General features: G+C 39.0%; 1 protein-coding gene across 1 annotated transcript; it reads right to left on the bottom strand.

Annotated features, from left to right (window-relative positions):
- Positions 1 to 587: 587 nt before the first annotated feature.
- pacsin3 (protein kinase C and casein kinase substrate in neurons 3) lies at positions 588 to 13,664 on the bottom strand. The gene is given in 11 exon segments (XM_043243799.1): positions 588 to 1,598; positions 3,812 to 3,972; positions 6,675 to 6,805; positions 7,720 to 7,840; positions 10,107 to 10,282; positions 10,882 to 11,037; positions 11,431 to 11,666; positions 12,194 to 12,265; positions 12,268 to 12,349; positions 13,199 to 13,299; positions 13,524 to 13,664. Coding segments are annotated over 10 exon segments (1,305 nt in total). The 5' UTR covers positions 13,253 to 13,299; positions 13,524 to 13,664; the 3' UTR covers positions 588 to 1,482.
- Between the last annotated feature and the right edge of the window lie 1,882 nt (positions 13,665 to 15,546).

Genomic DNA, 15,546 nt, shown 5'->3' with positions numbered 1-15,546 from the left:
TTATTTGTCAGTGTGCATCTATGCATGAGAACATCAATGGTAATCAAATATCTAGATATAAATATCCAATGGTTGTTGAATATATATACATTTAAAAAAAAAAAAAAAAGCATATTTTTACTATGGTAAATGTGTCTTGAAGTGTGAGGTTATAAAAAAAAAAAGTATGCATTATTTTCTGAATCTTCAATTAAGTAAAATAGTTTTTGATAGTTGCATGAATACTTAAAATATTGCAAATATAATTATTTTTTTTTTTCAAATAAAAACTTGGAGAACCAAATTAAGAGTACAGACTAAAAGAAAGGTTCCTCTATGGACCTATAATGTTTGTCTTCATAAAGAACCGTTTCACAAAAGGTTCTTTGTGGTGAAAGAAAGTCCTTCAGATCATAAAAGTTAAGAAAATTGTTCTTCTGTGGCGTCGCTGTAAAAAACCTTTCAAGCGCCTTTCTAACCTTGTAAGCTGTAGCTATAGATTGTGCCTCATCTGGTGTTAAATTGTCCTGACGTCCCCTTACAAGCAACTTTAATCAAATTATTCAAGACCATTCATGTAAAACTTCATCACAGCCACTGGACAACAATACGAATCTCATTCACTTTTATTTGGTATTTTTACATTGATTAGTATTGGCCGTTACAGTAGTCTCATGTAGGGCGCACTGCAGGGAAGTATCTCCCACGAGCACCTTATCAAGGAGTCCAGAGGTTCTGCCCGTTCTTACGCTTTCTCTCATTGGACAACAGAAACTTTCCTGCGCTCCAAATAAAAACGAAAAGATAAATTAAAAAAAGTAAAACGATCCCAAAAGGTTTCGAAATCTCTTCCCGAATCCTTTCGGCTCCAAAAGGGCGACTACGAGAATCTGCCCGGTGATAGTTTTTTTTAAATCATAAATCCGTATCTCTCTGTGAAAACATAAAGGTAAGTATGCAATGAAGAATCCTTCGCTTCCGAACTACGGCCGAAGAAAGGCTCGGTTTCACTAGAACAACCTAACATACGAACACACTGACACGCTTCTCGTGAAAGACTCGAAAACCTGAATACGCAAAGTCGGCCAAAAGATTTGACCAAATACTTCAAATGCTTCTCATACGCGAACGAAACGTCAAAAACTAATGATTATCTAATCGAAACAAACCCAACAGTGGCGACTGCGAGCGAAGTGATCCAGACATACAAACGGTCCGTTCGGGCCGTGCGCAACTTTAATAGCCGTGCCGTGAACGTCTGTGGCATTGTACAATAAAGGCACTGATCTTTCAATAAGCGCAAAGGGGGGGGGGACTAACTAAAATCTCAAAGTCCTCTAGCGTGTCAGCGAAAAACAAAGAATAAAACACTGATCTGCGCGCTCTCTCTGATCTCCCGGTGTGTCGTGGCGCTCGGTCCATGGCGCGGGTGTGAGGCCGTGTGCTCCACGCGGCTGCCCCGCGGTGAAGGTGTGGGTCTGGTCCGGAGCGGGGAGCGGCTGATCAGGATGTGATGACTTGGACGTAGTTAGCAGGGTAGAGGCCTACCTCTCCGCTGGACAGCTGTCCTTTACACCAGCCCTGCTCGTCCTCCTCACCCAGCTTCATTAACTCTTCACCTGTGCGACACACACACACACACACACACATATATATCTCATAACACCACACCACGCATAGGATAATACAAAACAAGCTATAGGCACAGAATCAGCATGTTGCAGTAATAGTAAACTTTTCAAGTAGATGAAAAAAAAAAGTTCATTAGGAATGCATTTTGATCCTCTTCGAATGTACCAGATATAAGAAGCACTGAATATAGGGCAGTCATAAATCAGGTTTTTTATTTTCATGGGCAGCCGGTTTTGTTTTAGTCATACTGCAGCTCTCATCATTTTCTTATTACATGACTCATTACTGCATTACAATGGGAGATTTTTATTTTTATTATTTTTATTTTTTGCGATAAGGCAATATTAACCACTGTTTTTACGTATACATTTAAAATGACATTTCGCAATCATCTAATATTTATTTTAATACTTAAGATACTACTCGCAAGAGTTTGATTCGTACAACTTTAAAATTAGCAGATTTTTTCATTGCGCAATAATATTTTTGCCGGAATCGTTGAATTTTTTAATTCGGCGAGGATGCATTAAATTCCTTGAGCAGGAAATCTAAAGGATCATGTGACAAAATCTGGATTCAGCTTTTTCACCACAGGAATAAATTACATATTAAAAACCAAAGTGTTATTTTGGATTACAACAAAATGTAAGAAATGTTGGTAAAATGTGACCGTGTGAAGTCAAGCCTCGCAGAGCTGCAATGACGTGACTTATTTGTTTCGCACACCCTCGTGCCTGTACGGACACATCGAGCGTAAACCATGTGTCATGTTTAATTCATCTCCACGCACACATTCCTAAAAACAAAAAAGGGCTGAAAAATTCAGTGTATTCAGGGAATTTCGATATTCAACCGCCTCAAAAACCTTTCTCCTTACGAAGATTTGCTGGAGGAACAATGCAAAAAAATTGCAGGATTTACTTTGAAAAAAAACATTACAGAGAAAGTAATAATTAAATACCTACTCAAAAACATTTAAGGGGCTAGTAGGAACATAATGGCACACTTTGTCATTAAAAGAAAGTTTCACACCGAACTGAAAACGTTAGCTTTAGCATCAAGCGACATCCTCACCACTAGGTGTCAGTATAAATCCAGGATGACTGATATCCTGCGATGTATATCACAAGTATGGAAGTTTTTATTTGTTTTTTTTTTTGTTTTTTCGCTGAAGTAAATTACCAGCAGGTGTCAGTCTTTGCATTTCTGCTACTGCATGCGTTAGGCTTGATGAATTTTGGCAGTTGTCTTATCTTCATAAATAACCTGAATGAATCCTTTAAGCTTTATGTAATATTTAAGGCATGTGTGCGGTTTCATAAATCCTCCAGGTGGATCCTGGGACCTGTTCGTCTACCCAGTTAAGCTCTACTCTAGCAGACAAGACCGAACGAGACGGTTTCATTATTCTTGCCCTGGCCATTTAGTGCTGATCTTGAGATTGAATCGAAGCGCATTCTACATTGCTCCAAAATCTCCCTGCAGCACAGACACTAATGCTGAATATTGTTGGTCTGCTGGCTGGATTAAAAAAGTTAGCCGTCACCTAAACTCTGGACCCAAAAGACCTCGAGCCAATCAGAATGGAGGGCTCTGCTTTAAATGATGCCATTTACTGACTTTTGGGAAGCCTTTGTTGATCGGCCGATTCCTGCAAGTAATGAATTATCTATTGACTTATTAGCAAGGCTGATGTGAACTTTACCCTGAAGAAAAAAATGGTAAAAAAAAAAAAACAAGGTCAGAGGTTAACATTTTTTTTTGTGAATTGGAAGCAAACATTTTCCTTACCATCTTCAAGTAGTGTATAACCGCTCAGATCAGCTTAATAAAAGCGATTAAAACATTTTTGAAAATTCGAGCGTAGCCATATTTGAAGTTTATTCGTGCTTTGTGTCAGTTTACTAACTCCAAAGCGGTTTCATGGGTTTTGTCTGATCGTGAGGAAGCAGTCTCAAGTAAACCCATGTAACCCGTACGGTTTAAAATCGCACACGTGCGCACATGCTTCGATCGACAAACCCCATTTCACTTCATCCTTTTAGCGATGCCTTGTTTTAAAACGACTCCACTACCATGCACAGCGAGGCATTGCAAGAGCAAGGGACGAGCCGAGAAAAGGAGTTTGATGAATCCACAAGCTGCAGCCATGTGTATGTTCATGTGTGTGGCATTAATAAGCATTAGTAGGGATTAATACCTGCTTTAAAGCTCAGCTCATCAGCCTCCTGCCCTGTGTAATCATACAGCGCTTTTACGTGAACCCCGACTACCTTCTCCTCCTCGTCCACCCCGTTGGCTGCGATGTATTTTTTGGGGCTCTCTTCATCAGACCAGTCTGAAGAGTAGTCTTTACCCGCTCTGTTCGAAAAGAAGAGGAATTAGAAAACCGGACAGATGCATAGCCAAACCATTTTAACAGAAAGAGGAGAATTGGTAACTTGGTGATCAGGTGATTGGCGAGAGGAATTAAATTTGATTTCATTTTTATCATCTGTGGCATGCTGCGGATTATCGCAGAAACTAATGACAATGTCCTTTTAAAAATCACATTTACGGTTATAAAGTAAATTTGATCCAGCTTGGTAGAAGTGGGAGATCAGGGTTGCCAGGTCTGCGTAAAATACAGGCCCAACTTGTACTTCAGCTCAATCGACCCCCAATCTGTTAAGGTTGCTATGTCCGACAATCCATGGCTTACTTTTAGTATGAAACAAAGACTTTTAAAAACATTTAAAACTTTTGTTTGGACAGGTCATGATGTGAACCAATCATCTCTTCCTCTTTAATGGTTATAGCATGAAGTAAACATGAATGAACCTCAGAGAAGGTATCTTGTTTCGTAAAAAGCCAATTCAGTTGTATGATTGGTCAGATCGCCTGTCAGTTGAACTCCTGGTAAAGGATCAAATGGCTATCAATAAAACCCCCCAAAAAACAAAACACAGGCCATGGCACTGATATAAATATAACCCAACATCACATAAAAACGCTGACTTGGCAACGCTGTTGAAAATACTGATGGGCTCGGGAAGTGGGAATAAGAAAGGACTCAAAATAGAAATATCTAAAAAAGTATATATTAAGGTACAGAATGTTCTTAGTCATGCACAACAGTGTTTTTTAAAGCTAACATGAAGATAAAGCACCTTCCTTTTTTCTGCTGCAAGAAATGCAACAAAGTTAGGTCAGAAGACTTATGCATGTGGAAATTGGCATCGGAACGAGATCTGAACGGTTAAAACAAAAAGCAGATGGGAAATAAACATAACTTATTTTTAGCAGGAGGGGGGACAGTGTGCTTGAAAAATCATTCCTGTGCAGACCAAGATGGAAAAACAACAAACTACTGAAGATGCAACAAAAACAGAAACCTACGCTGATGAGCAAGTGTGAGGGTTGAGAGATTGTTGCTGGAAAAAGAGTGCAGACGCTGGATAAGGATGAAACTTTATGAATGTCAACAGCATATGTGTGTGTGTGTGTATTCATGCTCAAGTTTACTTTGGGCTTAAGGAACAAAACATTCAAGAAGGCTTAAAAAAAAGCATGTATGTGCAGCTAGGGTTTCTGTTAAAGCACTTCCATACTAAAATGTGTTATTTATGCATTAATGCTGCCCAAATTGTGCTTTTAGTCCTGGAGCTACTTTTCCATGTGGATAAACTTCTGGTTATCCATCTCCAATGTACTTCCACTTGGTGGATTTTATTGTACACAAACTACGTGGTTTCCACACTGTCGAGACAATACTTTCAAAACTGTGTGAAGTTGATCTCGGTGTAACTTCTTGCCCCACAGATGCTGTCGATAGACTTGTATTGACCCCGGAACATTCCTTCAATATTTACTCAAAGAAAAATAGCGTAAAGCAGAACTAGAAACGAGGATACGTGTCGATTTTCAAAGAGGAGACTACAAGGTGCATTTGTTAAAAACTCGGATTGAGCATACTGCTCTCAACTATTTTTTCGCTTGGAACTAATGTTTAGAAATGATTAGCTCTCAAAAGTGTCTCAGATCAAATAGTTTCTTTTGATTCATCTAGATAGCAACAAAAACTACATAATGCTAATAGAGCTCAGAACAGCTCTGTTCCAAAACCTAGTGAGCAGATATCTTCTAAGACAATATTCTAACCTACAATAAAATGGAACCTCAAAACGTTATGCAGTTTTTTCACTTTTGTAACAACCATTTATGCGAGCATGTATCCATGATTCCTTAAAATGCTGTCTAGGTAGGCTGCTAACTAGGTTTTAGAACAGAGATGTGATTTGTACTCGGAGAGAGGAGGTCAATAAAAAAAAATAAATGTTGCACTAACACTCCCGGTGCATAGCCACTTAGGTTCTCATAATAGCCATCGGCCTCAAGCCACCTGTGGGTTTAAGAGTCAACAGAGACCAGACTAATAAGCAGGAAGCTGCAGAAGGCCACGTTTAATACTGCAATTTAACAGGCATTCTCCTGTGTGCCCGTGTTCCCTGTGAGAGAAATTCAGATACAACACACAAACACGAGCCATCTAAAAGGAGCTTCTCAGTTCTTTCCAGGCACTTCATTTAGCTAATACCATTGACCTCCCTTGATTCCGTGTTAACATGCTACCCTACTACACACACACACACACACACACACACACACACACACTTTGAATACGCTGACTCAGTGCTAATTGGTGTAGTTGGTTCTATAAGCAGAGAGTAAAGCCCTCGGGGAAGAACTGTTGCCAGGATAATTAAAAAAAACAAAACAATAGCAACCCTCCACTTCTAAATACAACGCTGTAATTAGAAATTTGATTATCATTGTAGCAGGATACGAAACTCAAGAATCTGTATCTGTATTTGGGTGGCTGACAAATATTTAAAATTGTGTACATTTTCAGAAAACATTGTTTTTGTTGCCATCAAGGACTCTGCTCTTTGGATCAGTATTTAATTTTTTTTTTTGTTTTTTACACACACTTATTAGATCAATTACCATAGTTGCTAAAATCTGATTTGTCACCATTTTGAATACATTTTTCGCACATGAGAATGTTATCATGCCAGATGTACCTCGTAGTGTCCTGCGGCGTCTTCGGGGGTTCATCTCCGGCTGACACAATATTAGTCAGAGTGACCACGTCATCAGAACGACTGTTTCGGTCTCTCCGACTGATGGATCGGTTTGCTTCAGGTGACCACTCCTGTTAAAACACGAAATGTGAAAATCCATCATCTAACCTCGTTACACTCGCCATCTCCCACTGCTATCGTGTTTAGATTTTTTTTTTGAAAGACGTGTCTTTTTCCCTTCTAATAACACAAGTTCAAAACAGAAATATATTGTTTGGTGCATATGTGTATGTTAATGCATCCCGGTTAATAAAGCAGAACAAGAATACAGATCAGTCACACAATGTGACTGTGACATAACAGCACTTCTATTCACAGTCACATGTGGGACTATCATCCAGTCACAGCCACTGTGTAGAGAGAGCGCCTGTGCCTTTTTGCAGTCATACAAAGGGCTCCAGTGTGCTGGCAGAACAGGGAGGATGCCAGAAGATTCCTCTGGAGGTGTCACTTACCTGGGCAAACCTAACTAAAAGCTTAGTTTTAGCTCTCTGCCTGCTATTCGCTTTCCTACTGCTCAATTAAACATTCACACCGCGGAGGATTTCTACATTTCGAACACTCGGATTCCACGACACATCCGTACACACACAGTTGTGCATGCACAGACCTCGGTTACACAAATGGAGACGCCGACACCGCCGCTGTGTGTCTGTGTGTGTTTGTGTTGTGAGGAGGGCTGGGAAGGAAGGGGGAAGGATTGCCATTAGGGAGAGGGATCCGACATTCCAGAACCCACTCAAGGGCCCTGCAAAGACAACAGCTCATTCACGCACAGCCCATTAGAAATTCACCACCAGTGGAGCCCGGGGCCCAAAACGGCTCTATAGTTGGCGACTCCACAGCAGTGTTTTGGTCCATAAATGTCATATCTCTTCTAAGCAAATGTTAGCGTTTATGTTTGTAGTCTGGTCTCCGTGTTTCCTGGCATTCTGTGAAGTAGCACATTTTCTAAGCATTTTGCAGAGAAGAGAATTTACTATACCTCAAACTGGGGCCAATTCATGCTCATGCCGGGGCCATGGGTGTTCCTCCACCACCTGAGGTCCTCCGAGTCATTGGCTGCGTTGATGGTCTGGCTGAGGTCTCGGTACAGGCCTCGGAATCTGCATGGGGAATTTTCCACAGGACAGGTTTTTTTTTTTTTTAAGCACAAGGAAGTGTATGTTTAAAAAAAATACAGCCAACATCAACTTTGAATGATGGTTGTTGCTAAGACAAACGTCGCTGTATCTATTGATCATACTTTTAAAACGAGTAACAGAAATATTTTTAAGATATTTTGCAGCTTATCAGCTGGAGTAACTAGAGGACAATTATGTCATTCTCTTTTGCCATAAACCTTGACAACCATAATACACTTTTGAATATGGTGCCGCTATATCAATAAGACAAACATTTGTTTTTATTATCAAAACAAAAAAAAATTACCCAGTTTTTTAAAAATCGTTTGTACATATGTTAAACAAATAGTATCTAAATAAATATATGTATTCGTACATTTATGTATTTCAATAGGAGCTCACCCAAATATGATATTATCACAAAAATCTGCATCCTGAAAGCGCAAAAGGCAGAACGCAAGCCACAGACACCTGACAAGATTGTGTAACACCCTGGTAGTCACAAAGTGACATACCCAAACCACCCGCTATATCTTAGTGTATCCTGTAGAAAAAGTTTTGTTCAGACATTTTCTTTAAAAGAAAAAAAGGTCAAATCTAGTTTGTTAGTTTCACAACCACTGCTAACAGAACAATAGAGACAGGAACATTAAGTACCATGGAAATAGAAAGAATGAGGGAGGGATAAAGTAAACACAAAGATTCCTGTACATGAAACTAAGCTATATGTGATTAGCACACAGCTCGGCACCAGCCCTGTAATTACAGCTCAACAAAACTAAACAATTGTGCAAAACTGCAGAGACAGGTTTGAAGGGTGTTGTTTTTGTCGCTGTCCTGAACACGTAACTCCACGCTGCTTAAGCTAACACCGAAACACAAAACGAAAGGAGGTATTTGTTCACTGGTTAAAAAACAAAAAGGATACATGAAGCCACTCTAGCTTTCAGCTCTTTTGAAATGACCCTGGTTAATAGTCAACGACATGCTCAGAATTCCTCATTAAGTAAACATAATGATAACAGCGAGCATGGAAAAACAAACAAGCACTTATTAATGGTTAACATTCCTCATTTATTTCTGTTTTTAGCTATGAGAGACACAAATGACCAGAATTTTTTTAAGAGCCTGAAGTTACTGAAAGTGCTGAAATAAATAAAGACTTGACATTGAATAGATTTTGAGACAGAACTCATTTGTCTCGTGTAGTTTTTAATTGAACAATTCAAAACTGCTTAAAAAAAACGGCATTTGAGAACTGCTCAAAACATTTGGAAGCTAAATTCTACAGCTATTCAAATCTTCATGGATAAACTAAAACAAACAACTATAGCGATGTCAGTAAAACAACTTTTCATTATTTCCATTCCCCAACAGTAAAAAATAAATAAATTATAAGCAAATCCATAATGCACTGCATCAAGCTGAGTAAACAAAATTGGTTGCATTGTATTTTACAGTTTGTGTGCTTCCTTGTACTTACAATGTAATTACCTAAAAACGTACTGATGATATATATGGTTTAGTGATAGGTTCAGTGTAAGTGCCCAGTTATTACTGTAATTAGAAAAAAAAGTACATGGTATGTGCATGTGGATCAGGACTGTAAAATAAAGTGCTACCACAAAAGAAAAAAAAAACTGAGAAGTCTTCACAAATTATATTCAAAAAGTATGAAACTCAATGAAAACAATTTAGTGCAATGATTACCTCATGTACCAATAACATTCTTATAGCATATTCATCCTATTAAAAATAAGCAATTAAATCAAAATGTTTTATTCTACACAATAAATCAATTTTTACCCAATATATTTAGCCAGTATGATTATCAGTGTCTTAGCTAAAGCACCATTGCTAACTATCCGTCACAGCCTTGCTTTTTGCAAGTCAAAAATGAAACATGGCTCTAACCATGACTAATATTTACTGGAGACCGCCTTCTAAATACCTTGTTTTGGTCAAAGTCTGTAGAAGTATTATGGAGGTTATTAATATCCACTTACTACATTACATATTAAAAGATACTGATCGACAATACCGTAAATCGAATTAAACTCAGTTTCATAAATTGTGTACTAATTATGCATAGTAAAGAGTCATTAGCAGAATAGACACTTAGACATTAGTGGACACTGTTTATGAGGTGCATGTGATTTGTTGCCGATGTGTTTCAAATCAAATATTTTGATTAGCATGCCGTCCTAGGAGATAAGCGCCTAGTAGACGGTGAAGCACAGAAACTAACCCATCATTGCTGGAGAGGTCCATGTGCTGGTGTATGTCCTGCAGCACTTCTTTAAAAAAGCAGAGCCTCTTTTTTTCAGCCTCCTGTGTGATTTCAAACACTTGCTCCATGTCTTCCATGTAACGCGGGTTACAGCGATTCAGCTCGTCCAGGGCTCTCTCATAACGCTCCTTGGCCTGAGGGAAAACGTCCAAACAAAAGTGCAAGTTCATGGGATAGAGTCATGGGACACAGTTTGCAAGGTCAATTCCAAAGATCCTAATTTCCTGTTCAGAATGCATCTAACGCACGATGTTTGTGCCGAGAGTCGTTGAATCTGAAAAAGCAAGCCGTACCACTTTGGATCAAAGCATGTGCTAAATGAAATGCAAATGTGCTAATATGAATTTCATGGCTGTCTACAAAACAGACAATCAAGTCTGCTTTTATAAATGACAGAAAAACAAAAGCAAAAACAATCAGGGTTTTTACTTTTAAGGGGACAGAAACTGCGGGAAGCATATTTTTGTGAATGAAACTACACATTCAACATGTTATTCACACCCATACTTTTCCATTGTCACAACAAGTCCAAAAGCTTCATCACAGGGGCCTTGCAAACAAGCCTAGTCTTGTCTAAGTTCATGGAAATTCTGTCATTTCAATCCCCACCCATCTCCTTCAGACTAGACAGGACAGTTGCAGACAAGCTAATACAGTGATTACCAACGTAAAAAATTACTATAATCCCTAATAAAACTGAAAAATGTTGGGTCTGTGCTTTTTCTCATGTTACCTTCTCTGCCTCCTGGGTACATTTCTCCAGGCGATCTGTGAACTTGCGGACCTCATCTTGGGATTTGGTGGGGTCAGCCTTGGCATGAGTTTCACGAGTCAATGCAGTGCGCTCTTCCTTCCGGGCTTGGTGATAACTCTTTTTGGTAGACTCCACCTACAGCAGAGAAGATATTCACACGATCATACACTAAGCATACGCAATTGTCTTTAAACATAGTTTAAACTCATCCCAAAAAAAGGATTCTTCCATAACTTTATCATAATGTTGCACCAAGCCTGTTTAGTGGTCAAGCTATATAATAAGCTCGTATGGCTTTAGAAGACTTGAAATATAAACAAATCATATGGGCCACCCAAATTAACTTTTTTGTGATTGGTCTTTTTGGTCAGCTCGACAATCGTCTAAATTTAAGTTTAATTAAGTGTCAATGAGTCAGAACAAAAAATAAAAAATTAAGTAAATCAAACAAAAAACTATTTCTCTTTCATTGTGTAATATTTGAAATCCATACTAATAGCTTTGAATTCTACACAGGCGGAGACTCACATCCTTCAGTTTGCGGACCCATGGTTTCTGGGCCTTGCGGAAGCCTTCGTCGGCGTCTTTGGTCTCACGGAATCCACCAATCATTTGCTTGTGGAAGGCATCCTTCTGCCAGTTTCTAATCTTTTCGCTGTCCTCAACAACCAGTTTCTCTTTTAGTTCCATATGGATCTCACTCAGTCTGTCTGCCGCATTCATGAAAGCGTGCCAGGCTTTTTCCAGAGTCCCATACTGTGGGCCTGCAGGACAGAAATAACAATTTAGCTTTATCGGTCAGCTCAAAACACTGGATAATTACTAAAAAGCCTAGGTCTACTGTATAATAATTGTGGGTCTGTGTGTATGCCCCTTTAAGGTAACTTGGTCTGGTTAGTGAATACCAGGGAGGCAATCCATTTATAACCTTAAGGTCAATAGAAAATACTGTGGTTTGTTTAAACTGAATAAATTTAGTTTATTTTTCGACATTTAGGATTTACTGTTCTTGCTGTTATTTTTGCAAGCGCTCAAAACACATCAATGCATGCAAGGAGAGCAGTCCAAAAAAAAATTGTATATTCAATATACACCGGTTGCTAAAGAAATTATGCATGATATAAACAATGATAAACGATAGATCACCGACACGACAAATGACACTTTCAGACCCCAACCTCAGAAACTACTCTACAAGGGTTTTACAGAAGCACTAGTCAGCTCATGGGAACAGAATGTGTTGCTGTAACTGTAGAGGGATGCACGATAAGACTCATGAAGCCATGCTCACCTTTCTCCACAACACCCCTCCATTTCCTGGACCAGTCGCTCAGTTGCTGGGAATAGCCCTTCTCAATCTTGGCCGCTCCTGGAAGCAGCTGACCAGCTCATTGCATAGTTTGTAGCCATCGTCAATGCGTTTCACCGTCCTCTTATAGTTCCCAGGCTGACAAACGAAAGTCACGTTAGTCATTCCATTTCTAAATCTGACTGATCTGGTTCTCAAGTTTAACTCACTGACTCAATGATCCTGGCACAACAGTTAACAGCGAGGATTATAAGTGAAAACTGTATAGTCTAATTCGGTGTAAAAGCAAGATTTTAGAATTAGATTCATTATGATTCCATTTCTAAGTGTTTTTAAAATCACATTTCCTGCATTTGAAGCGTTTGAGCCACTGACACAGCTTACTCCAAAGCATAAGGCAAACTTCATAGCCACAATTAAAATAAATAAATAATTAGCCATAACTCATTTTTATACTTTTGCAATTTTATGGAATGCCAACTGACCAATACATTGGATACAAATTTATTAAAAATAATATTATACTTTAAACTTATAGCATGTACTTTTTCATGCACATTTTTTTTTAATTGCATGTGCATATAAAGGGCTCTTACAAAATACATAATGCAAAACAATACCGATAGATTAGGGGACCAACATGTCTTACATAGTCACATAATGTCCTCCATTCTCCCTTAAATTACTCTCTGTATTACAGTCACACAAGACTGAAGGCAAAATGAACATTTTACGTTCACTTTACTAAAGCACTTCACACGTGTTAGTTTTCTCCAAGGCAAGTATAGACCTGGTTCAAGCATGCTTAAAGAAACCGTGGAAAAGGGGGTACAACTACTACAAATCTTGCCAGGGGCGGAAACCTCTCAGAAAGCTCATGGAAATGTCAGATCTGCAGGGATCCACTCCCTGGCAGGACGCCACAGTATGCAGCCTCCGCATAGGAGATCTGTGTGCACATGTGTATTTGCGGTTGGTGATACTTACCTCCCAGAAGCTGTCCCAGCTCCCAACGTCTTGCAGATCACCGTTGGAAGACATTTTGGGGTCACCCTTGCAGCACGGAATGATGGCGGCTGTCTGTTAAACTGGAAAGAGCAAGATATGGAATCAAAACGGAGCCAACAACCGTAGTCGGTAACAGCAACATTTTGTTATAACAAAATAAGACAGCAGTCTTGCCAGAGAAAAAAAAACTAGTTTATCCAGTCTCTGCTCTACATGGCACAGGCCCTCAAGTTCAAGCCAAAAGACTGAGCAAAGGCAACTCAAAATATATTCCATAAACATTTCACTACGGTCTGGCAGCAACCTGTTGTGACCCGACTCTCCTTGGCCTCTACAGTTAAGACATCTGCCCAGGAACAGTAATCCTGTATTCCAATTGAAAGAAGCAGCCAGTCTCCCTTCTGAGTGGCTTTGTGTCTGCCTACAGCAACCTAGGTGAGTTAGTAGCTTCTCTGCCCCAGTCTGGGTGGAGTTTTTTTAAATACCACAGTCATCCAGGTCCTCCCACTAATTTGTTTCTCATTTAATGTTTACAATACTGCCAAGAGTTCTTTAGAGAAACATACTTCATTGCACACAGAATTCATTACAATTGAAGAAAGTCACTTGTCTGTTGCCTGGCTGCTAGTTTCCCCTTAGCTTGCTAAGTGCGCTATTTTGAGCCGTGTAAACAAACTAGTAATACAATCTCAAAAGATTTCTGATCGTCCTCCATAATGCGGTGGTTATTTAGACCTCATATAGCATGTAAACATTGGTGTTACCATGGCAACGAATGACATTCCAAAGATATCCGTTATCAGCCCCGCAGTGGAAAACGAAACAATTACTATAAAGGCCAGCTCGGATCGGAAACATTCAGATCGATGGTGGAATAGCGGCGTTATGAATAAAGGTTCCAAAAGGGGGTATTCATAGTGAATCTATAGAAGTACCGGTGTTGGTAAGAACCATTTTTTCTTAGTGTGAACATTTTAGTAATCTGAAGAACCTCTAGCCACAGTGATAAATCACACTTGACTTCAAGACCGGTTGCCCACTGAAGCTAAGCAGGGTTGAACCTGGTCCGGACTAGATGGGAGACCTCCTGGGAAAACTAGGTTGCAGTTAGAGGCCTGCAAGGAGCGGTCATCCTGTGGTTTGTGTGGGTCTTAACTGGTCAAAAGAGCACTCCTTTTGTGGAATGAAAAGATTTCATGGATGGTAATGGTTCTTTAAAAAAAACCATTGATGCCAATAGGCTGGACAATCATTTTATACCAATATGCATCGTGAATTATTTTCAATAACGGTGAAATGACCTATTTTAACATATTACTAATACATATAACCATTGTTTCCCGTACATTTATTTTATTTGTAGCGTTTGACTTCGTTGTCAAACTGAAACGGCTATATTTAACGCCTCCTGCTGGCAAAAGAATTTGTTTCAATTTTCAACATTTGAGTTTTTGTTGTTGAATTTGAAGCACTTTTATATCATTTCTTTCTGGCTGAAGCACATTTGTTTCAATCTACAAGAATAATCAGGTTGAATTATATTTCAGAATTGATCTGAAATAGAATGTTTTTGTAACATTCCATTCAAAAGCTTGGAGTCGGTATAATTAGTATTTCTAATTCAAGTATAAATTCTATAATTAAATTATAGAATTTAACACTTTTATTTAGCAAGGGTGTTGAAAATTAAGCAAAAGTGACAAAAAATGCGTTATATCGGAATCATAAAAAAAATTAAAATACTGTGATATAAATTTGACCCATATTGTCCAGCCCTAGATGCCAATGAAGAAGCTTTATTTTTCGAAGTGTAGCAAGACAAAAATATCAAATGAAATTGAAGTGTCCATTCACTATTGCTCAAAGGAACACTCAGGCCCTTTATGCCTCTCAGACTTAATCATCGTCTTAAAAATAACCTGTTTATTAAATGCGCAAACTGCTTTGGCATACTGCATCGCATAAACTATATTTAGTCCAAACAGAACAAGTAGGTGCACACCAAATGAACCTTGTACAAGCTCTTCCTGTGTTTATATACATTTAGCACCGCTTCTGACCTTGGGTTTTCTTCATATTGTCTGAGCCAAGGTTGTATAGCTTCCTCAAACAGACATAACAAAACGGGAAGAAGGAGTCGGATCAGCCTCGTAGAACCATCTGCTCCCAATTTAGGCCAAACTGGCTATGCTAATGGAAAATTAGCATCCTCAGGGGGGGGCTTGGGAACTAACAGTGTTGAAAAGCCTTTGCTGTGGATGTACTAGTTTTGGCAATTCATTCAATGGTTTGTTAATCTCACTTTTCAATATCTTTTCAAATTTGGC

This window comes from Puntigrus tetrazona, chromosome 7 (genome assembly GCF_018831695.1).
Source record: "Puntigrus tetrazona isolate hp1 chromosome 7, ASM1883169v1, whole genome shotgun sequence".
NCBI lineage: Eukaryota > Metazoa > Chordata > Actinopteri > Cypriniformes > Cyprinidae > Puntigrus > Puntigrus tetrazona.
This window is presented reverse-complemented; position numbering and strand designations above follow the sequence as displayed.